This window comes from Choristoneura fumiferana, chromosome 6 (assembly GCF_025370935.1).
Source record: "Choristoneura fumiferana chromosome 6, NRCan_CFum_1, whole genome shotgun sequence".
Classification (NCBI taxonomy): domain Eukaryota; kingdom Metazoa; phylum Arthropoda; class Insecta; order Lepidoptera; family Tortricidae; genus Choristoneura; species Choristoneura fumiferana.
The window spans coordinates 22,010,387-22,033,916 of record NC_133477.1 but is presented as its reverse complement, the minus strand read 5'-3'; the positions used below and the strand labels follow the sequence as shown (position 1 = coordinate 22,033,916).

The window sequence follows — 23,530 nt, the reverse complement described above, 5'->3', positions numbered from 1 at the left end:
CAGGCATGTCATAATCCCTTGTCAAGGCATTATGCGCTGCCACATCATATCCTTTAGATCTAGGTTGAGGTGGGGAGCGAGGTTTCATAAAGATAGTTTTCTTATAAGATGTAGTTGGGCTAGAGTGTGAGTATGATGTAGTTGGACTAGTGTGTGAGTAATCCTTTTCTGTTCCATTAGGATTATTACTCAGCAATGCATCAGCATACGAAATTTTTGAAATAGGTGGGTGTTGTTTATTAGCTTCAAAATATGACACACAGCTTTTAGCCATGGTCTCCTTTATATTTCTTTGTCTCTCAAATTCTAAACATTTTTTATCAGTAGCTAGGTGAGAACCTTTGCACAGACAACATCTTATATGCTCATCATCAACTTCACATTTTTCTCCAGTATGTCCCTGACCACATTTGTAACATCTGGGAGTTGAGCGGCACTGACCTCTGACATGCCCAAAGCGACAACAGTTGTAGCATTGTATAGTAGGATAAATGTATAGGTCTACAGGTAGTGCTGCATAGCACATGAATATGCGTTTAGGTAAAACTTGGCCATCAAAGGTAAGTACCACCGACTCTGTGGGTTTTAACTCATTAACACCTGACTCTATAACTTTCCTTTTCAGCCGTCTTACTTTTAATATCGGTCCACAGCCTATGGGAACAGATATATTTTCTAAGATTTCTTCCTCTGACCACTCGGAGGGAACTCCTCGTACAATTCCCAACCGGGTGACAGAGAAAGTCGGGATAAAAGTCTTGTAGTTTGATGCTGACAAGGCGGGGTTGGTCAAGAAGTTATTGGCAGCCTGAAAATCACTGAAAGAAATAGTCACTCTATTTCTTCCAATGCGTTTCAAGCTCCCATTTACGATTTGAGATACATTATTTTTCCTTAGGAACTTCCCAAACACTACAGGATGTAGAGACACATTATCATTTTCCGAGGTTTGCATTCGCTGTACATGAACATTAAAAGGTGCCACATCTGATTTCTGGTACATCAGTCTGCCTACTGGTTGGGGAGCTGTAGATGTGGAGTTAGAGTTTGACAATAATTGAGGTGGTACTGAATCGTTAACAGTAGCAGGCATACTATCAGCTGTAGAAATGGTGTGATGTGACTGTGGCTTGGGGGCTGGTTTTGCAAATATACTATGCATTCTTTGACGGCTATCATCAACATTGCAAACACAATCGTCCTCTTTTATTATCAAAGGCTCGCCATGACGTTGTCTCGACCTTTTTTTGTTGCAATGGCGACATGTTTTTACAGAGTGTCGTTTCCTCCTATTAATATTATCCTGGCTACAAGAGCCATCAGTGCTAGATCCATCTACAATGGTCACATTATGTCCTATGTCTGGGGCAGTCCCCCCTGGGTCTTCAGGTAACTCCATAAGGAGTTACCTGAAGTACAAAGATTACAAAAAACTTACCCTTATATGTCCAGTATATACACTATAACTTACAAAAAATATACAAATTTACATAGAATACTTGTACTATTATTTACAATACCCGAATAATCAACTCTTGTCAGCTAAAAAATCAATTTTCACAATATTTTCAAAAACAATTACAAAACACAACCAAACGACCGAACGTTTCCCGCGCTTTTTTTAACCTACATTGTTCTAAACTACTTAACTTTTACTTTGCGGCCATTTTATTAGAGGCGCACTACCTGTAAAAGTAAACAGTTTTTAAGAATGATTCGATAAAAACACAGATTATGAATATTAAAAAAGTATCTCTCGTTTGTGTTGTGGTCTGTGATTTAAGCACCTAGCAACACTTGTCATGTGTTTTCTTTTCTGGCGCAAGAAATTCAAAAAGCTGTCAACTGTTGCCATGACAGTCCGACTTATTTACGTATCCCTGATTTCCATTGTTTATTATTACCAAAGTAGGGATAACTGTGTAATCGATAAATAATAAAAAGTTATTGTAATATGACCGTAAAGTAAGACTAGTTTTTGAGTCTATTAGGTTACAAAGTGTAGTAATTGTTATACAGAGTTTTGTGAATGTAAAGTGAATAATCATGGTACTCTAAAAGTTCCTATTCGACTCCTTTGGTATTCGTGGTCAGGTAATAACTTATAATTTATCGAAAACTAGTCTTTACTGGCGGCTTGACATGCATAAACCATTAGAATAGGTTCACCAGTTGCATTGAAATTCCGATTTGACTAAAATTCCCGTGAGTAGGTAGGTATTCTCAAAAATTACAAAGTGGTCCAGTGATCCAGTCCAAAAAGGTCCACGTTGGCGTGAAAAAAATGGATATTTTGGGAATATAGTAGTATTGTAGCAGCAGAGGATCTACCGACAGTAAAACTGCAAGTGGTCTATGAAAAAAATATATTGGGAACCTCTTCTCTAATATATGCTGTTGACATTTTGGGATTTCTCGTGATCCAATGGGAATGTCCGAATAAAATGTATGCCGTGTGTTATTTCAGATATCCACCTATTTGCATACCAAATTTCATACAAATCTGTCCAGCCGTTTTAGTGTTTAGGAAGAACAATCACACACAAAGTTTTGCTTTTACAATCAATTGCTGATGAGGGTAAACTTGATAGACTAATAAGTGATCACCATACCTCATTATCAGTGTTGCAGATTCATTAAAACTAAGTCATAGGGTTTTTGCACAGTATTTATTTCATTGTTAATGTGACATGTGATACAGATTTGTATACTTTCATTAGATATAAATTATTTGGGTTACTTTTAATTTCGCCATCAGCTCTCTTTTAAACTGGGAAAATTTAGTGTGATCATTAAGGAAATTCATGATTTTAACTGAATACTAAGCAAACTAATTATATATGAGATTAATTAATATTGACAAATAAATGATGCAACCAACTATCATGGAGTAAAAAAAAGAATAAAACCTCTTTTAACTACGGACTGAAAAGAGGTTTATATAAATTTTCTATGCCCAAGTATTTATACTAGCGCCATCTAGTAACACTGGTATACAAAAATGTTTTAGGATGGCCACACCGGTGCAAATACCTGAGCAGTTATCAACGGAACAGCTCAGCAATGTACCAGATGTGGATCTCATTAATATTCAAACTGACCCTCGATCTATATGGATCAGGGACCGTATCATTTCCTTCATTGGTATGGATGACAAGGAACTGTACTACCAAATGTTTGATGATGAAGAAATGAGAAGGAAATTCTCTGCATTTCTAACAGCACCGATTCAGCCTGAAGACTTAGAATTGGATAAAAAAACTTTTTATGTCGCTAAAATCATTGTTGACAAGCTCATTCACGAGGATAAGGAGTTTACTGAATGGAGTAAGAAATTATTATTTATTTTGTTTTAGTGCTTAGTTGAAACAGTCAACTGCTAAAATTTTGTAAAAATAGCTATGATGGTCATAAGTGGTACATACATACATAGATAAAAAAAAAATTGAAACTGTAAATTTCAACTTAAACATAACTTTTTTATATTTTTAAATTTTATACCACTAATAAAACCCACCTCCATAACTGAAAAAATGTAGGTGCATATTTTAATTTTAATGTGTCTAGGAGAGAGGCATTCTGGCAAACAAAATTTTAATTCAGATAAAATGTAGCTTTCTCTCTGTGTCAGATTTTTGCTAATATGTTAGTATTTCCTTTACACATCATTAGGACTCATTCCACCTCCACCCCCCCCTCCACCACCAAAGGAAAAGAAGCCAAAGGGGAAGAAGGGGAAAAAAGAGGAACCCATACCCGAAAAGTCTACCATGCTAGAGGCAAAAAGTATGAAAAGTGTAAAGAGTATGAAAAGCGTTAAAAGCATGAAGAGCATGAAAGGTAAGAAGATATTTTATTTAACTTTGACTTTTTATTTGACTTGCAAAATTCATATGACTTGTTTCTAAGTAACATCGTAACCTGTCATTTAAAAAAAAAAATTTTTTTTTACTACTTCCTGGTATCAATGGCATTCACTTGTAATTCGGTACAGAAATATAATTTGAATGACAATGCAGTTTTAGTCAACAAAAGTACAATCAGTATAAAAAGGTTGTACCTATTAAGCATCAAAAACTTTTTTTTGTTTTATTAAACCAAACTTCAGATATCAATTTCGACTAAACCTTGTTTTAACTCAATTTTCGATTTTCTGTGATTTGTCTAATTGAATTATTTGATTTATTTTCCAGAATTGGAACCTGATGATGGTAAGGATTTTGATATAAAGAAGTATAATAGGTACGTATATCTCCAAAATATGTTTTGGTGTTTAGAAAATAGGTATATCCCGTAATTTTCATGTTTATAATGTACCTACCTATATGTATACTGAGAAGAAGGATTAAACATGCATCAAAGTTCAATACATTTTGTTTCTGAACCGGGCAACTACAGGATTAGCATGAATTAACATAAATAATAATAATAATAATAGCCTTTATTCAGACAGTTTAAATAAGTTACATTTTTTTCTTTTCTTTTATATATTATAGTGTAAGACAATATACAGTGCACTCATTCACTACTAATTTTATTATGCATCGACTCCCTGTCTGTATGCCACTAATTGACAAAGGCCTCCTCCAACTGTCGCCATTCTTCTCTATTATTGGCCACTCTTGTCCATGTGCTACCTGCAACGGCTTTAATGTCATCAACCCACCGTCTAAAAGGTCTACCTCGTTTCCTCTTCTTGTGACTTGTGAACCAATTCATGACTAATTTTGACCATTTTTCACTTCCTCTAATTGTATGGCCTGACCACTTCCACTTAAGCTTTTTTATTGTTTTTATGACATCCTTTGTTTTTGTGTGTTTCTTAATGGTAGCAATTTTTATTCTATCGGATAGTTTTTTACCTATCATACTTCTTTCCATGGAGTTCTGACATGTTTTTAGCTTTTTCATATGTATTTTTGTAAGTGCCCATGTTTGGCACCCATAAGTGAGTACAGGAAGTATGCATGTATCGAAAAGTTTCCGTTTAATATTTATTTTAGTTTCACTATTTTTCATAATTTCCTTCAAACTCCAGTACTGCTTCCAGGCATTTCCAATGCGTCTGTCTATTTCTTTCATGGTTAGGTCTGAAGGAGAAATTATTTGACCCAGGTATATGTATTCATTGACATATTCAATTTCATTGTTATCTATCTTGATAGGTTCTTGTTGCCCATTGGTCATAGCTTTGGTCTCCTGTGTGTTCATGACTAATCCTGCCTTGCGGCTTTCTCTATCCAGGTCATTCAACATCATCTGCAAGCCTTCACTCGTTGGCGAGAGGATTATCAGATCATCCGCAAATCTCAAGTGTGATAGGTTCTCACCATTAATGGACAGTCCACATTTTTCCCAATCCAACTGACGAAACACTTCCTCTAGAACCGCTGTAAAAAGTTTCGGAGAGAGTGGATCGCCCTGGCGCACTCCTCTATTTATTTGGATCTCGTTTCCCTCTTCTTCTAATTTAATTTTAGCTTTGCTGTTATCGTAGATGTTTCTTAGTATTCTGATATATTTGTTTTCGACACCTTGGTTCTTCAGTGCTTGCCAGATTGTTTCATGTTCTATTGTGTCGAAAGCTTTACTGTAGTCTACGAAACAACAATAGAAGGTGAAGTTGAACTCTTTGCTTTTTTCAAACAGTTGTTTGATAACATAAATGTGGTCTAGGGTTGAGTACCCGCTTCTAAATCCTGCCTGCTCTCTTGGCTGACTTTCATCTAAGGTCTTGGTTATTCTGGAGAGTATTACTTTAGCGAAGATTTTGTACACATTTGACGATAAGCTGATGGGTCTGTAATTATTTATGTTATTTTTATCCCCTTTTTTGTGCAGGAGTATTATAGTCGAAGTTGTCCATTGGTCGGGTATTATTTCGCTATGCAGTACTTCATTAAAAAGGTGTTTGAGAATTGGTATAAGATAGTCTTTGTTTAGTACAAGGAACTCGTTAGTTATGCCGTCCGATCCTGGGGCTTTATCTGTTCTTTGTGTTTTTAGAGCTTTATTGATTTCAGCAGAGGTTATGTCCGGCACTTCGCTTCCTCCTGTTAAAATTGTTGGTTGTGTAGTATTTTTTCTTTCATATAGTTCCTTGAAAAAGCTAGTAGCCATGGACATAATTTCTGTACGACGCTTTTCACATTTGAGGTTCTTATTTATTAAATTTGGTATCCAGTTTTGCTTCTCTAATAGTTTTTTGGTAGCTTTTTTGATACCTCCAGTTCCTTGTATACATTTTTCCAGTAATTCCAATCTGTAAATCTGACGGTCCTTTCTCATTTGCGCTTTAATTTTATTACTTATTCTGGCTATTTCCTTTCTTATGATTTTTGACTTCTCAGGTTTTGATATTAATTCTGCTCTGGATTGTATGAGTTCTTTAGTTCGGTTTCTTATCCATTTTAATCTCTCGTTTTTGCCTTCATGTTTGCATCTTTTATTTGTATACAAGAGTTCTTGAAATTTATTGTATTTATTTTGTACATTGTAATCTTTCGTGTTTTCTATGAAATGTTCTAGTTTTTCTTTTAATATTTCGCTATCTTCCAATGTTAGGCTATTTATTTTCTTCATCATAAAGGGTCGGTTTTTCTTGAGTGTTTGTTGTAGTTGTAGTTTGGCTCTTACCATTCTGTGGTTACTGTTAAAATTAACGTTGTTGATAACTCTACAGTCTTGAAACTTGTGACTTCTATTCGTTAAAATGTAGTCTATTTCGTTTTTATGGTAGCCATCTGGATGTATCCATGTCCATCTATTGTTCTCGCGATTTTTGTATGAACTGTTCAGTATTTTTAGGTTGTTTTCGTAAGCTAATTGGATCAGCATTTCACCATTCCTTGTTCTTATTCCTGAGCAATACGGACCCAGTACAATTTCCTCTCCATCTCGTCTTTCCCCTATTCGAGCATTGAAATCCCCCATTACTATTAAATTATTGTGCGAGTGGTTTTTTATTGCATCTGTTAGTATGGAATAGAAGGACTCGATTTCTGATGAATTAACATACCATTCACCAAATAATCAATCCATTTTTAAACAAGTTTCTATCAAATGAATATGTAAAGTTGAACTTTCAAGTTGTCAAACACGTCTATTGGCATTATTATTGTATGACATGCAAACGATTATCAACTTTAGGGTGGTAGACCACATATTTGGCTGATGGTACCTACACACTTAGGGGCATATTAATTATCACTTATCAGGGGTGAGGTGAGGGGGGTTTTTAAGAAATATTCTGGGTAGCTGTAAAAAAATAACGTAGTTAATATCCGTTTTTTTTCAAGCAGTCTTTTTTCGCATGCCTTCATTGCTCCGGGGCCTCCAAACGCCTAATCCGGCCAGCCAGGAAACCGATCCTTTGAAAAAACGACCTTAGCTAACTAGTTTGAGTGTACAATATTCCATTTCATTTCATATTATAAATTAACATAGATATAGAGGAGACGGCGGTTGCTGACGTGGTGGAAAGCGAGCCTGATCTGACGAAGGCTTCAATGGATTTCCAACTAGAGGAAGAGGAGCGACCTCTGACCGCTGAAGACAATTATTTCTTTCCGCCACGTAAGATATTCTTTTTATTATTTTAGGTTTTCCCATATAATTTAAAAATAAAACTAGACTAATCAATTTTTAAATGTTTCAGCTCCTGAAGAAGTAGATCCTGAAATCGATGGTACCTTGGAATATTACACTATAATAGTAAGAATTTTTACATTAATTTTCATAACTAAGCTAAAATCACGACTTGAATTCCACTTTAGGGCATTTTTACTTTAAATGACGCAACATATCTTTTTTTTTCAGAATTAGGTAATTCTAGATTCTCCTAACTCAGAATCATGAGTAAGTACCTACTATTGATTTAAACAAAGAAAAAAAGTGTCCCTATTTTTTTGTCACTTTTGTGACTTTTTTATGTAGTTTCTTCCTATTTAGTTTATATAATATGGTCATTACAAAATGGACGCATAAATTTTTTATGGAAAATTGGGGACGTTTTTTTTTCTTCGTCAAAATCAATAATGCTCTTGATTCTGTGTACGGAGAAACCAAGATTACCCAATTCTGAAAAAAAAATAGTTTTTTTTTATTCGACTGGATGGCAAACGAGCAAGTGGGTCTCCTGATGGTAAGAGATTACCACCGCCCTTAGACACCTGGGGATCGCAGATGTGTTGCCAACCTAGAGGCCTAAGATGGGATACCTCAAGTGCCAGTATTTTTTTTTGCGTCGTTTAAAGTAAAAATGCCCTTTAACCAAGGATTGATTAAACCTCATCATACTATATCACTGGTAGATGCATCGAAATATCAAGAATTCATTGAATAAGATCGCTGTCTACAAGCTGTAGAAAATATACCTATATTTCTTCAACCACACTGATGTGGAGGACTGGTACTAGGGCAACGGATAAACATACTTATTACATGGTCACCCTTAATAACTGGCCACCTTATACTAAAATGAATTCTATTAAATAGAATTCATTTTTAGTATAAGTCGGCCAGTTATTGAAAGGTGGCCAGTAATTGACGATTTACACTACTTAAATACGTCCAAGACCATTACGACACATTTGGACGCATCACATCGTCATAATAACATAACATTCCCTGAACTAAAAGAATTTCTTTGCTCACCCGCGACCTTATGATAGCTAAGTTTATGCAAGATATGCGTGTTCATGCAGTTCCTCCACGTACACACAGTAATAACACAAACCCATCTATCACCACCACCACAATACACTGACGCGTTTCGAACTCAACTAGAGCTCATCTTCAGAGCAACATGTACACCATACTACCAGATCTTAGACTAATAAAATAAACCACAATAAACGTAGTACCCACCCACCTATATTTTTTGACAAACAAAACTACCCACAACATATTAATAAATTTTATTCGTCATAATTATAAAACTGCCTTGAATTTTTATTTATTTCCTGTAAAGGCGTGTTTTGTGTTTGGAGGAACTGCATGAACACGCATATCTTGCATAAACTTAGCTATCATATGGTCGCGGGTGAGCAGAGGAATTATTTAAGTTCATTGATATGAACCTCCGCAAAGTAACGCCTGATTCAATTAATTATATAACATTCCCTCTCACCAGAGAGCGGTACCCCGCATCATCAAGTACCCCAAACTGATTCCCTTGTTCGGCGCCTTCACCCCCCAAGCAACTAACCGCAACCGCCGCTATATATACTTCGTGCGGCAGACGCCAGAGGGCGTGCCGCTGGCCGAGAACGATCAAATGACCATGGCCACCATGGCTGAACACTTTCTCGTCGGTCTCACCTCTGGTAAAATACTCATGAGCCTCGGAGCACAGCTAAAAGAGGTAAGATTATGAAATAGAAGAAAAGAAGAGGTAACTCATTTGTCACACTTTGAACTCGTTTGGTTATTGGTCGTAGCTTCTATTAAAAAAAAGTATTTTAACTTCTGAACCGACAGCTTAATTAGAACTTTACGAGAACGGTGTATTGTTGAAAGTCTATTGAACAGGTAAGTCTTCCTGAGTCGAAATGAAGAGTTTCTATTGGTTAGTGAAAAACACATCCCTCGCAAGACATCTTCGCATACTATTGGTGGAAACGCTCCTTAAAACCAGGGGGGCTACTACGAAATTCGAAAATCGACGTTCGTGTCGTTCCGTCCCTGTGACGCTTATACTTACTAGTTAATATGAGAGTGAAAGGGACGGTACGATACGAACTTCGATTTTAGAATTTCGGAGTAGACCCTCTGAAACGCAAAATCAAATGGGTGAAGACCAAAAAGTTGCACACCGTTAAAGCTGCGTTAGCAGGTAGTTATAATTTCCATTAACTTTTTCCATTGTGACACGAAAATTAATCATACATTTGTATAGATTAACTTTTTCCATTGTGAGACGAAAATTAATCATACATTTGTATGGATTAACTTTTTGTCATACATTTGTATGGATAATTTTCGTTACAATGGAAATTTATAACTAGGTAGCCAACGCAGCTTTAACGGTGTGCAACTTTTTGGTCTTCACCCATATGCTCATCTAACCACATTCTGTGTCAGCACAGTCTCAGCTACATTCTCAGCTAACCACATGCTCAGCTTACCAAATTCCCGTCTTTCGGTAATGTGTACCTACCTGGCTTGTGTTTGTTTCAGTATTTCATACCATTATTCCAAAAGCAATTCCGCGAGATCACTGTGATGAACCAAACGTCGTCTAACAGTAACTTGTCTCGTCAAATCTCATTTGCGGGGGCGCACCATAAGATGGATGAGACTGCTTCACAGGTATTTCGAACTACTAGTACTAAAGTGTATGTATATATGTAGATTACCTTAATGTCCATATCACGACCAGATGATGGTTAAAGAACTGACTACGAAGCTTGAGGTCGTTCGATTCCGTAGATATTTGTATGAAAATACGAATGTTTGTTCTCGGGTATATGTATTTAAGTATGATCTACTATATAATTATATTTATCCGTTGCTTAGTACCATACACAATTGCTAAGCTTACTTTGGGACTAGGTCAATTGGTGTGATTGTCCCATATATTTATTTTATTTTATTATTTATATATTTAAGTCCCCCGCCCAGTAAGAACTGGGCACGACCGACGTACATTTTCTCTATTCATTGTGGGCCCGATACGCTCTCAGCACAGTAGTTACCTAGCAACACACGCAATGAAAGCAGAAAAATTTCACCGCACCGCCGGTCGCGCGTAGCGTAGTAGACGGGCTGTAAGAGTCTGTTTAAATGATAAGAGCGTCTTGAACATTGATATTCGTCATACCTCCATCCAGCGCCGCGCCGGATCTACTACCGGGCCAGATATGGCATCCATTTTCCAGCGGCTAAGATGAATTCTTCATAAAATGTCACAATATTATAGGTCGATTATTTAGGTTGTGTTGATTGTGATCGAGTGGGTGTGATTTTTGTGACATAAGAATTAAATATAATCAAAATTTCGGAAACGGCTCTAACGATTTCGATGAAATGTGGTATGTGGGGGTTTTTGGGATGACAAATCGGTCTAGTTTATCGAGTTTTAGCCCGAGCAAAGCTCGGTCGCCCCGGTACTTATTTTAATTGAGTTTCGCGCCTTGTGAAAATACCGCTCGAGGTAGGCACCCCGGTTGCTACAAGGCTTTGAACCGGGAACCACTAGCTTCAAAGCTAAAAGTCAGGTTCACAAGTCGTCAATAAACTAATATTTTTATTATTTAAATTAAATTACAGGTGAATTATCTCCGTCCATCCGACTACAGAAGAATGTCCAACATAGCGAGAGGCGAAAACGCTGAGAAGAGGTATTATAATAATATTTAGGGTCTATCACGATATGGTGTATTCAGGGCCATGTTTCTCAAGCATATTAGTATAATAATAATATGTGTTTTGTCTCATATTTTGTATGAGAAAATGAGACCACTAATATTATTAGTGTTTTATGTGCTTCGAGAAACTGGGCCCAGCAGTCAGTATTAGCTTTAACACATTATTTATTGCAGAATAAAAAACATGCGCTCATCAGCTGAAGCATCTAAGCTTGAGGAACAAAGAGACGTCTTCTTAGGTCCCGACGGGGTAACTACAATTGTACAGTTGAGGAAAATAAATCGCGTAACCAGGGTGGAACCTTTTCATAATCAATTTCAATATGATTTCTTTGGGAAATGTATGGGATGTCAAAATGACTTTAGTAGCACGAAGGTTCCACCCTGTTACACGATTCGGTTCAGTGAGTGTATACTATAAGTCATCATTATACAAATTGTAAGTACTCGTAGTCGTAGTTAAGTCTATGTTGGAAAATAATATTTGGGTACTTATAACTTAATTTTATTAAATTTAATTTGAATTTGTATTGTTTTTGTTATATTTTTTTTTACCTAAGTAGTTCATTTTTATGTGACTTGTTATAGTTATAAAAGTAGATGTTAGATATTTTTTTGCTTCTAATTAAATTATACAAATTGATACATATTGTAGATACCTATAATAAGCATGCATTATTTTAAATACATGTTATAAATAAACATTATTAAACTGATTTAGGATGATTTCCAAGGCGAACAAGGTGAACAGAAGAGCACAGCTGAAGAAGTTAGCAGAGACATAAAAGAACTAGTCGGAATCGTTGATTGGTTAGTGCAAGTTTTTACTTATTTAATTGTTTGTATTCGATTTGTAGATAATCACAAAATAATAAGAGTAATAGAAATGCCAGCAGGTCTACGCAAACACTGTGTTTAGTTTTTCATTTTTTTTTTCGTTGTGTAGTTGTAGGTTGTGTATTGTTGTGTTTTGCAATTTGCTTGTGATTTTGTTGGTGCTTTTTACGTCGAATTGTATGTGAAATGGTTCCAATGGAAGACTAACGCCTCGACTCGGCTGCAAAGACCTTCATTGGATGCAGACAGTTGTGCACTAAAGTCGATAAACCTATGAAATTAAAACAGGTGATTTCAATTTTAATTAGGGTCAATCAACTTTTTAATGTGCCTTGTTGCCATGGTAACGTCTCCTGAGCTACTTGTGCTAATAGCATTGCAAACATTTTTCTAACAAAGTGTATCGACGAGTGTCTGACGTCTCAGACGGGGCAGAATAACGTACACCAAATAGTTGATTTACCCTTAAACTTCATTTCTAGGACGATAGAACACATAGAAGGCGAGATACAGCTTCCCATGCCGGTCATACCGGCTCTGACGGAAGAACAAGCAATATTAGACGTTAAAGACCCGGCGTTCGTGTCGCAGCTGAAGGAAGCACTCGCTATGTGGGAGACTCATATTGACAATACTATTACTGCCTGCTTGGGGAAGGTAAGTGTTCATGCTCATTTCTACACTCCCACACTCCTACATTTCTACACTTCTACAGTCCCACCAAGGGTGGGGAAGCGACTACATATCGACTATTATCTCTCAAGAGAGGGACAAAAGATTTGGATTGCGTTGGTAAAAGAAACATAATTTTATAGTTGATTGTTGGCTGTTCACACCGCCTGAGAGGATTCTTTTCACTAGTTGATCGCAGCAATAAATGCTATATATCAAAGATCAAACTCGCTCATAACGATGTTCACTTGATGGGCAGAACTGATGCAGAGAGACTATGAATGCTGAGTTTAAACCAATTTATTGATTCGTATGCAACCTAGAGACATATCGTTAGACACACCCTTCATACACGCGCCGTACACACAACAACAACAAGTATGTTGTTTTGTGTTCAGACATTTCCAGGATGAACGTAATAAATTAATAATGTATTGTTTTTTTTTTAATCTTTGTCCATAGACTCGAGAAGGGGAGGGACCAGTAGCGGAATATAAGTATTGGCGTGAGCGGGACGCAGAGCTTTCATTGCTGGTGGAGCAACTGAAACAACCTATGGTCGTCAAGATATTGGGGCTGCTGAATAAAGCTGATCCGACCTATTTAGACGTAATTGTTGTAGCATTTTAGAATATTTCATAAAAATATTGCACGTTTTTATCGACCTCCATTAGCAAATCAATTGCAGGTACAGGGTAAATTAAAAAAAGGTTAATTAACAGTCGTCCAGAATGTCCTCATTAGTTCGTACGGATAATAAATTTTTGGTTACCGCGATCTAAAGAATGATCGTAAATTAAATTTAAAAACTTTTTGCGAAACGTTCTTGATTGTTATTTGAAAATTCTTAATCACTAAAATATACCATTGAATCTGAGCTTCAAAGAGTGTAAAGGGTTAGATTTTCCTTTTCTATTCTTTTAATAAGTAAATGAAAGTATCTTATGTCCTTCCGCAGGGCGTAAATTATCTCAACACCTAATCTCGTCTAAATCGCATCAGAATGACATTAGGAGGATATTATTAGTATACTTAGTAGGATAAAGTAGGATTGATATATTTTATTAAAACTTTTGCGGTCATATTCATATGTCCTATCATATCGTTTTATACAGAGTTTCAAGAGCTACAAAGAAAGATTGGTGGATCAGTACAACCTGGCCGGAGACAATCTGAAATTCTTGTCAACTCTGATGCGGTTTTTCACGGTAAGTATTGTTGGCAACACCAACAGAGTGCTGCTATTGTGTTGGTACTATTCCGGTCATTTTCCGGTCGTTCTTTTCTCTTAATATACTACATTTACTGCTCACCTCATGGCTGTTTTTTATCTCTCCAAGTTTCCCTTAAATTTAACACTAGAATCAGTGCGAACCGGCGGCCACTCGCCTACAAGTATTCAATTATAATTTGTGAAGATCGAGTGTTTTGCATGTATTTGTGAGTAAGGCATTAATTCCATGATCGGCCGATATGTGTGCTTTCGATAGATTTAAGTTAAACATGCTTTCCCAGAGTCTGCAGCTTCTCAAAATGTGAACTTATCTACCTCAAAATGTACACTCCCAAAATATCCATTTCCTGTGAATAGACTCTATCTAGTATCGTAAGCTTACCCGAAAAACACTTCAGAAAGATCAATGCACGGTATGATGTAAGTAATGAAAAACTGTGAAATCATCCTTGTATTCAAAACTGTATATTTTCATAGTGTAAATTTAGGAGGCGACGACCTGGTTGGTGCGGAAAGCACAAGACCATGCTCTCCACTCAGCCGTGGGAGAGGCCTACGTCCAGCAGTGGACGTCTTTCGGCTGACATGATGATGATGATGAAATTTAGGAGAGTGCACTTTTTGCACAATAATTTTAGGAAGTGCAGTTTTGATAAGTATGTACTCCTTTAAAAAAAGTTCAGCTCACCTTTTAATAAGTGCAGATTTCAACAATTGCGATTAATGATCTCGAGCCATAGAGACCTATTCACTGTGACTATAAAAAATATAGGTGATAGAAGACGACTCCCCACTGCACCAAGTGATTGATATGCTGCCGGAACTAGTGGAGAGTATCTACATGATGTGGGTGCTGTCAAAAGGGTACCGTACGGACGAGACCATGGTGCCGCTCATGTTCAGGATATCTTGGGCCCTTTGTGACAAGCTGGAGCGGTTCCTGAATGTGCACAAGCTGTTCGAGTAAGTTATCACTTAATTGTTAAAATAGATGCACGGGTCACTCATGTATGGTCGGGGTATGCCCGACATGTTTCACACCTATCCGTGGCTCCTTTTCAAGGTGAGCTCGAACGGAAAGCCAACCGTGAACTGAGCGCCAGTGCTTTTACTGCTCGGATACTCGGCGCGGCCATCGGTGGTTCAAAACATACCTTGTCTTCAATTTTAAACGCAGCACTTGCAAAATGGCAGTTTAATAGAAAAACGCAATAAACATAGAATTTTTGTGTAAGTTCTGCGTGTCTCGTGAGATAAAACAGGCTACTTATAAAAGAAAAATCATGAAAAATATTTTTGTCACAGGTCAGACAAATATTATTGTCGGATCTTACCAAATTAAGGGTCTGTTTCAGCACCCGTAGATTAATTTAATTTGACGGATTAATGTGATGCCGTCTCTGTCTATTTGAATAAAACAAACAGAGACGGCATCGCATTTATCCGTCAAATAAAATTCATCAACGGGTGGTGAAACAGCCTCTTAATTGGAATGCACCAATAAAAACATAAGCTATAGTTTTTATTTTATTTTTGGAAAGAATAGGATATTTTAAGATACCATTTTCATTGTTTTTGAATTTAGATGAGTATTAATTTTTTCTATTTTTTTTACGAAATACGCTGGATGGCGTCACAGTGAGACAGCCACGTTCCATTGCCTAGAAAATTCAGGTCGTACATAACTTTCTGTGGCATTACAATTTGACAATAATTCAAGCACAGTTTAGGGTCCTAAATGAACCATGACAAATAGTTCTATTTATTTCTCCTTGTGACGAGACACTGCAGGGGTCAAATGAGGGTCATTACTTAAATTTGTTTATTTAATTCAGTTTATCACATTTTTGGAATCTGATTTCTGAAAACGCTTCACAAAGCCTATTTCTCCAAATGGTTTTCGATTTATTATATGTTGTCAAAATTGGGACATCCCAATTTGGTAAGATCAATCCTATTTCTGATCCTATTTATTTTTATTTGTCTGACCTGAGACCAAAATATTCTTCATGATTTTTCTTTTATAGCCTGTTTTATCTTACGAGACACGCAGAACTTACACATTTATTTATTTATGGTGAAACAGGGGGTTAGTGTTACATCACATCACCAATATTACATTACTATAAGTTCTTCAGATTTGGTTATCAATGATATTCGTCTTCAGCAAATCCAACGAAGAAGTGCTCTCTCTGGCCAGAGCTGGTCAAAAAATTATGGAGATGTGGCACATCCTGTACAAAGAGACACGTAACAACATCGAGCTGAGCGGGAAAGGCGCCCGCTGGGAGTTTGACCAGCCCTTACTGTTTACACGGACTGATTACATCGGCCAGGTGGCGAGAGACTTGGGCGATGTCATACAGGTAGGCTTGGTGTGACAGTGTCCTTGCCTATATGCTATGGCGTGCATATTGAGTAGGGAGCAGGGTTTCTCGAAGCATATTGGGCTAATAATATTAGTGTTTTGTCGCATAAATTGTATGAGGTAATGAGACGAAACACTAATATTGAAACTGGGCCCTGGTGGTGCGCTGCTGTGGCGCAAACTACCAACTGCCTATTCTGGAATCGGCCCAATGCACGCCAATGTTGAAAGTCTGTTTGTTCTTAACAACGAATCAAAGTTCATGATATGATAAGGGTATCCACTTTGGGACTGTAACACAGTGAAAACCAACTCAGTCTCCAGGGCTCATATTGTAATTAAATTATACATTTGTGTTTTGAACAAAGAAATAATTTATTATGTTATTATTATTGAAATACCATAGAGTTTTTCGACATTGAGTCGGTTATTTTTGGAACAAGGTAGGTACGGGCATAAGCCAAGTATCAAGCTACCAATGTGTTAAACATGTTATGTTTCTGAATTTTGCTGTGTGTTTAAGTGTTCGTTTGATTGTTTTTTTGGGTGCTGTACAGTCGAGTTCATAAACTTGTGAGAAAAAACTTTATCAAAAATATCTGAACACACTAACGATAGAGTCGTGTTCAGATATTTTTGATCAAAATTTTGCTCACAAGTTTATGAACTCGACTGTATTCTGGTAGTAAAGTTGGGCTTAGGAATAATCGGCGTACAATCGAGCAAGTGTCTAATAATAGTAATAATATTGACTTCTGTAGGGGTATATAGGTGTTGCTGCTGCTTAAGTAGCTTAGTAATAAGCAACCTGAGACATGTGTGCATAGGAAAAATTATGGCACGCAGCACGGAATGCTGAAGACCTGGGTTCGATCCCCAGCGCTGGTGTCTTTTTCTGAATTTTCTGTGCATCCATGTCTCAGTGTGTTTCGATATGATTTTACGGGATGACCGTAAAAGTAACAAATTTGGAGTTGAAATAAAAAATATATAGGTGTTGTCATGGAGGTGTAATATTTTAAGTGCAGTTTTAATTATTATTATTTCACCAGGTCCTGATAGACTTCGAGCGCATATTCGGCATGGAGCTAGCGTCGATCATAAGCGACCCGTCCCAGATAGACGACGTGCGCAAGCGCGTCGTCCACCTCGTGTTCCCCATCAGGACCATAGACTTCAGCGTGTTCGTGTACGACAATAAGGAGAACTGGGACGTCATTATGGGGGATTTCTGGAATGAGGTGCGGTATCTAGAAGAGGAGGCGAAGAATTATATCAATTCTAGCTTCGGGAATTTGAGGTGAGACTATAGCACGCTGCCGCCGTAGGCGGAGCGGTGCGGCGCTGCGCGGAGGCGGGCACGGTTGTAATATTCGAGCTAACGTGAAAGAGGGCACACAGAATACCGCGCCACGCTTATTTCCCGCGCGGTATTCTGTGTGGCCTATTTCATGTTAGCTCGAATATTACAACCGATACCGCCTAGGTGCCTCCATGCCGTGCCGTGCTCGCCACCGCTCTCTGTGTGTTTCAAGCTTTATACTGCCCTCCAAGCCTGGCGCTATCTCAAAAAAAAAAAACTTTTGAATTATTTATACCAAGTGATGCACAATGTGTTAAGCCGAGTTTAGACTTGCAAGAAAATTTGTGCTAGTTGCATTACATTGCGGCGCTCGATTGCCCACTACAAACTCGTTGGCTTTACGGCCTCGCAATGTAATGCAACTTGCACGATTTTTCTTGCAAGTCTAAACTCTGCTTTTAGCTACAAAATAAAATGGTAACTACAATTAATAGCCCAAGTGTTGTTTTTTTTTGAGATAGCGCCTTTTGGCTTAGGAGGGCAGAATAGACATTTGTGCAAGATGTCACTAAATTGATTCGCTTCGCTTGGGTGCAACTTTGAAAAAAAGTGAGAAAAATAACGAAAGCCTCTAATCAACAGCGTTATCGCCCACGCGAAGCTAGGTCGTGTAGCTGGTAATATGTAAAACGGTGTCTACCCTTTGGACAATGAGTGAAATCCCGAGTTCCTTCGTAAATCATTATTTCGTATAACTTAACATCAGGTGAACCGTCTGCTGGTTTGTCTGCTATTACATAATAATAATAATAAATTCATTTATTTCAGGCAACTTGGCCACAATAAATACCTTACAGACTAACATAAACATACATATAATTTATAATTTTTTTTTTTTAAACTAATTTGGTGACAAAACGGCGTGACCCCGTTGAGTCGCCGTCCCCGACGTCGTATTCAACTGCGGTGCGGTGCGGTGGTAGTACATAATGGTGTTGTTTTATACTAATGAAAAGATGTACATTTAGTCACGCTCGCAACTTCTTGTTCAACGTTCGCTCTTCGATTATTCATTACAGCATCTAATAGCGCTATATCTAGATCAGGTGTCGACAACATTTTGGCATACATGGGCCACATAGTGAAAAAAAAAAATAGAGACGGGCACTTATAAGATAATTTTGTACCTAGATATATAAGATCTATCTAGTTATCCTATTGTAGGTAGGTTAGGTACTATAAGTGATATTACAAAGCAGTCGCGGGCCGCATGGAGATAGGTCTCGGGCCGCGCGTTGCCGACCGCTGATCTAGATCACCGAAGCAATTACCTTGTCTGTCGTGCAGAAGCTGTTATCCTATCCCCAGGTCGTCAGAAGAGGCTCTCGACGTGCTACTAAAGTTCCTAGAGTTCGACACACGCCCGTCGATCCGCCGGCAGCTCGCTACCAAGTTCGATCTCGTGATGCGACAGTTCATCAAGGAGATAACCGCTATTGAGGACAAGTTCACTGTAAGTTATTATGAAGTGGTAGGGGGGGGGGGGGGGGGATATTGTTGCCTTAGGTGCAAATGCTGAAAATATTTTGGGCACAAAATCAAACGTTAACGGTATGGGAATTAGTATTATTGAACTAAAAGAATTTCCTTGCTCACCCGCAAATTGTTTTAAATTCTAATAAAAAAATAAAAAAATAAAATTTATCATTTTTTGAAATTCTTTTAGTTCATTTATATGGACCTCCGCAAAGTAACGCCTGATTCAATAAATTAAATTAGTATTATTTATTATTTTAGTGAATCTTTCTTTTCTACTTAGATTTATTTTTGGTTGCGCAAGTGTTTTTAGGTGTGGTAGAGCCTTACTGTAACCACTTGCTGGCTGCAGTACGAATAGGCCGTGGCTCGACCGGGTTACTACCACACTCCCACAGAATAACGGCGTGAAATAGTACTTTTATTAGTTTGCCAGCTATTTGATATAAAAAAACTGTATAATTGTTTGTTTTTTAGCGTTTTCGCAAGAATCCACCTCTGCTAAGAAATCACCCACCCGTCGCTGGCGCTATCTACTGGGCGAGAGCGCTCTTCAACAGAATGAAACAACCAATCATGAAATTTCAAACGGTAAGATCACGTGTTAAAAAAGATTGTGATGCCTTTATTTGAATCAATGCTTGCCAACGTCCATACCACGTTGAATACACCGGTTCTCGTCCGATCACCGAAGTTAAGCAACGTCGGGCGCGGTCAGTACTTGGATGGGTGACCGCCTGGGAACACCGCGTGCCGTTGGCTTTTTGGTGTAATTTTTTTGAACGTTGCAAATGTCGCAATTGAATTTTGACATAATTTTAGTGGTTGGATGGACTTAAAATACATTACAAGCTTAGAATCTAAAATTGATTTTTTTAATCGGACTGGGGTCCGTGCTTGAATTTTTTTTTAAGAACTGACATCGAACAGTCATGAAAGCTAAGCCGAATCTGACAAAATAAGACTATTAGACGAGTCTTTACCAACGCTATTTCGTACGAACCTCGGTTTTGTATGTTCCTACAGGTTCCAGAATTAAACGATTGCGAACAAAAGAAGGAAGCGTTTCTCCAGTACAAAGCGTTTTCTAAGCTCATCAAAGAATACGAGGACGGCAAATTCAAGGAATGGGTGAAGGGCGCATCTGATTTTGTCGACAATATGATGAAGAAGAACATTTTACGCGTCGTGTTCAAAAAAGAAGATGATGGTAAATACGTTATTTATAACACTCTTTGCTTTGCAAATGAGTGCTCTTACAATTTAACACCTGCGCCCTGCTTCCGTAATGACAAATTATGATTGTACAATTTTTTTTCAAATTTTTCAAGCTGATTCTATTGGGGATTATGGTAAGTGAAGATATATTTTTTTAGAGAAAAATATTGACGCAATTGAACTTTTAATCTTTATTATTTACTTAGTTTATTTAGCTTCCGGCGTCCAATCGAGACTCGCATATTGGTCAGAAATACCAATATAAGTCTGGACGATAATTGATCAGAAATACTCTATCGAGACTCGCACTAATTTCTGCGTTGACGATGCGATCGTCTTTAGATAATATTGATTTAGATAGAGGACTATTAGTTAGCACTGTGACTAAATTTTAGACGTACGCTAGCATAAATCCTATGCTTTGTTTAGATTCAGCGCCATCTGGCGGACGCGGTATGCAGCTGACAGCCGCGGGGCGAGCTCACGTGGCCAAGAAAAAAGGTTCGAACACCTCATTGAGACCCGCGGACATCGTCAACAAAGAGATCGCCGATAAACGGAAAAGGGATAAAGCTTGTAAGTAAAAATGATTTTTTTATTGTTAAATAATGAATAGAGTGATTGGTAGTGAATTTAATTCATTCTGTTGTGACAAAACTTTAACGATACGATAAACGATAAAACAACTTTAGTGCTGGTTCCTGAACTACAAACTAGATGGCATAGGCGGTCTCGATTTCTACAGAATTTTATCAAAGTTACAACAGTAGAACTGTACATGTCGGGCACTATGAAATTAAATAATTATTAATTTATTATTTATAAGTTGGACCGTAATTTAATCACATACAAGTGGTCGTCGATTGAGAGTAAACAATTTCTTGCTAAATCTAATCCCTAGATGGCAGCAGCTCTGCAACTTCTCTCGTAGAAAATATATATATTTGATACTTGTTTGGTACCAAATTCATGAACGTACCAACAGTAGGTAGGCTGATTTTTAAATTATACTCGTGAAGTATCATCAAAAAAGATAAAATATTACACGAACTGTACTTAATAATTACTGATAATTATTATGTATTGTTGGTATTTCACAGTAATGCTGATGAGGATCCCGGGTCAGCATTATGAGAACGTGAGATCTCCGAGCTCTGTGTCTATTCTTGCGAAAGAGGGATTGGTAAATGTTGTTATAATTACTTATTGAGATTTTTTTGCTACATTTAGTTTTTTCGCACCGTTGTTGTTGCTTACCTTTTTGTTTATGTATAGAGAAACTCAAAATATTAGTGTTAGATTCAAACCAATAATTGCGAAATAAGGATATCAAATTGGTCTGAACAATTGCCAACGTCCATACCACGTTGAAAACACCGGTTCTCGTCCGATCACCGAAGTTAAGCAACGTCGGGCGCGGTCAGTACTTGGATGGGTGACCGCCTGGGAACACCACGTGCCGTTGGCTTTTTGCAGTTTTTTTACCATTTTATTTTTAGAATCTTCGTATGACAATAAACATGAATATTAAGGGTCTGGAAGACTTTAAAATCTTTTTCACAGCTTTATTTCAACTTCCACTGTAAACGTTTATTTGCAACTTCATGACCAATTGTTTTTAAGATGTTCCTGATAATCTTTTCCTTGTTATCTTTAGATGGACGTGACATGGCGTGATCTAACCGTCCACAAACTAGTCCAGGAATATGGCCTAGAATTTCAACCACAATTCGACAAGGACCTGTTTCTCGTCATACACGAGGCTGAACTGATGGAACAGCTCGGTATGGAACAATAATAGCAGTTTTATAATAGTGAAGTTTCATAACAATCGCAATCAGATACGCATGAAACTAATTCTATTCGAAAAATAGCAGAACAGTTGTGATAGCAATCCACAAACTTTCCTGCTGTGGCTATTTTGGAAGTTATTATGAGCGAATTTTTACAGGTTTCAGTCTTCCAGCGAACATACGCGATGTATCCATGCAAAAGGCCCGTCTGTACTACGAATTAGAAGCTCTAAGCGAAATCATCGTCATGTATAACCACACCGCTAGCTCTCTCAGCCCTTCGGAAACCTTTCTCATGAAACGCCATCTTTTGGACATGGAGCGACACGTGATGCCCGGCCTTACTAGACTCTCGTGGACTGCTTTGGGGATAAATGATTATATCAAAGATATCACTAAAGGTAAACATAGTTGGAGGAAGAAAAATACTGTTTTTGCAATATGAACGTGAAGTTTAGAACTGGTGTTGCCAACGTCCATACCACGTTGAATACACCGGTTCTCGTCCGATCACCGAAGTTAAGCAACGTCGGGCGCGGTCAGTACTTGGATGGGTGACCGCCTGGGAACACCGCGTGCCGTTGGCTTTTTGCATTTGTTTTATTTTATAAAAAAACATATTTGCACAGGTGAAAAATCACTACAAGCCGTTCGGCAACAACTAAAAATGGTGGAGAAAGAAATACAATTTCTATTAGATCAGATGGAGTTGTTTGATCTATTCCCAATCGTGAAACCTAAAAATTATGTCGATCCCGTGACTAACGAACCTGATGACACATGGCTTTATCCTTGCAAGGTAAGCTTCGAAATTGTCATGCAGTCAACATGAATGATGATGCAATACTTCGTCAAGGTACAGTCTTTATTATACTATTACGTTTATAATTAAGGTAATTAAGTGGAGCATACTACCACAGAATCACAAGTAGCTATCGAATACATACCTGACGAAGGATATTTTTAAAGCTAGTGGTTTTTTTTATGATTATAATGGATATTGTAACTTAATACTAAAACAATAAGGTTGAATTTCCAAGTCAATGCATGTGGTCGCTAAATCGCCTTTACCTTTTTAAGGGTTGAGATAACAGATATAATTGTTTATTACAATGTAACTGCAGAGATACCCCCAGCGGCTAAAATTTGGTCCCACTCTACACAGCAAACTATCTATTATTGCATAAATTTTAAGGCCCG

The 23,530-nt window shown here is 37.5% G+C and overlaps 1 protein-coding gene and 3 non-coding genes across 4 annotated transcripts in view; all 4 read left to right on the top strand.

The window, feature by feature from the left end:
* The first annotated feature begins 3,011 nt into the window (after positions 1–3,011).
* LOC141428767 (dynein axonemal heavy chain 10-like) overlaps positions 3,012–23,530 on the top strand; it is a 37,533-nt gene continuing 17,014 nt past the window's right edge. Inside the window, exons 1-24 of the mRNA XM_074088773.1 lie at positions 3,012–3,327; positions 3,673–3,840; positions 4,194–4,211; positions 7,447–7,575; positions 7,658–7,713; positions 9,134–9,364; positions 10,180–10,311; positions 11,272–11,342; positions 11,544–11,619; positions 12,091–12,179; positions 12,689–12,863; positions 13,341–13,487; positions 13,994–14,086; positions 14,885–15,075; positions 16,280–16,478; positions 17,533–17,780; positions 19,152–19,296; positions 19,797–19,910; positions 20,346–20,529; positions 20,967–21,113; positions 21,638–21,720; positions 22,195–22,321; positions 22,489–22,731; positions 22,960–23,129. Coding sequence (XP_073944874.1) covers positions 3,012–3,327; positions 3,673–3,840; positions 4,194–4,211; positions 7,447–7,575; positions 7,658–7,713; positions 9,134–9,364; positions 10,180–10,311; positions 11,272–11,342; positions 11,544–11,619; positions 12,091–12,179; positions 12,689–12,863; positions 13,341–13,487; positions 13,994–14,086; positions 14,885–15,075; positions 16,280–16,478; positions 17,533–17,780; positions 19,152–19,296; positions 19,797–19,910; positions 20,346–20,529; positions 20,967–21,113; positions 21,638–21,720; positions 22,195–22,321; positions 22,489–22,731; positions 22,960–23,129 — 3,552 coding nt within the window. The remainder of the gene's footprint in view (positions 3,328–3,672; positions 3,841–4,193; positions 4,212–7,446; positions 7,576–7,657; positions 7,714–9,133; positions 9,365–10,179; positions 10,312–11,271; positions 11,343–11,543; positions 11,620–12,090; positions 12,180–12,688; positions 12,864–13,340; positions 13,488–13,993; positions 14,087–14,884; positions 15,076–16,279; positions 16,479–17,532; positions 17,781–19,151; positions 19,297–19,796; positions 19,911–20,345; positions 20,530–20,966; positions 21,114–21,637; positions 21,721–22,194; positions 22,322–22,488; positions 22,732–22,959; positions 23,130–23,530) is intronic.
* LOC141429325 (5S ribosomal RNA) lies at positions 19,963–20,081 on the top strand. Its single transcript, XR_012451522.1, has one exon. It is a non-coding gene; the product is annotated as a 5S ribosomal RNA (ribosomal RNA).
* LOC141429318 (5S ribosomal RNA) lies at positions 21,887–22,005 on the top strand. Its single transcript, XR_012451515.1, has one exon. It is a non-coding gene; the product is annotated as a 5S ribosomal RNA (ribosomal RNA).
* LOC141429324 (5S ribosomal RNA) lies at positions 22,799–22,917 on the top strand. The gene has a single exon (XR_012451521.1). It is a non-coding gene; the product is annotated as a 5S ribosomal RNA (ribosomal RNA).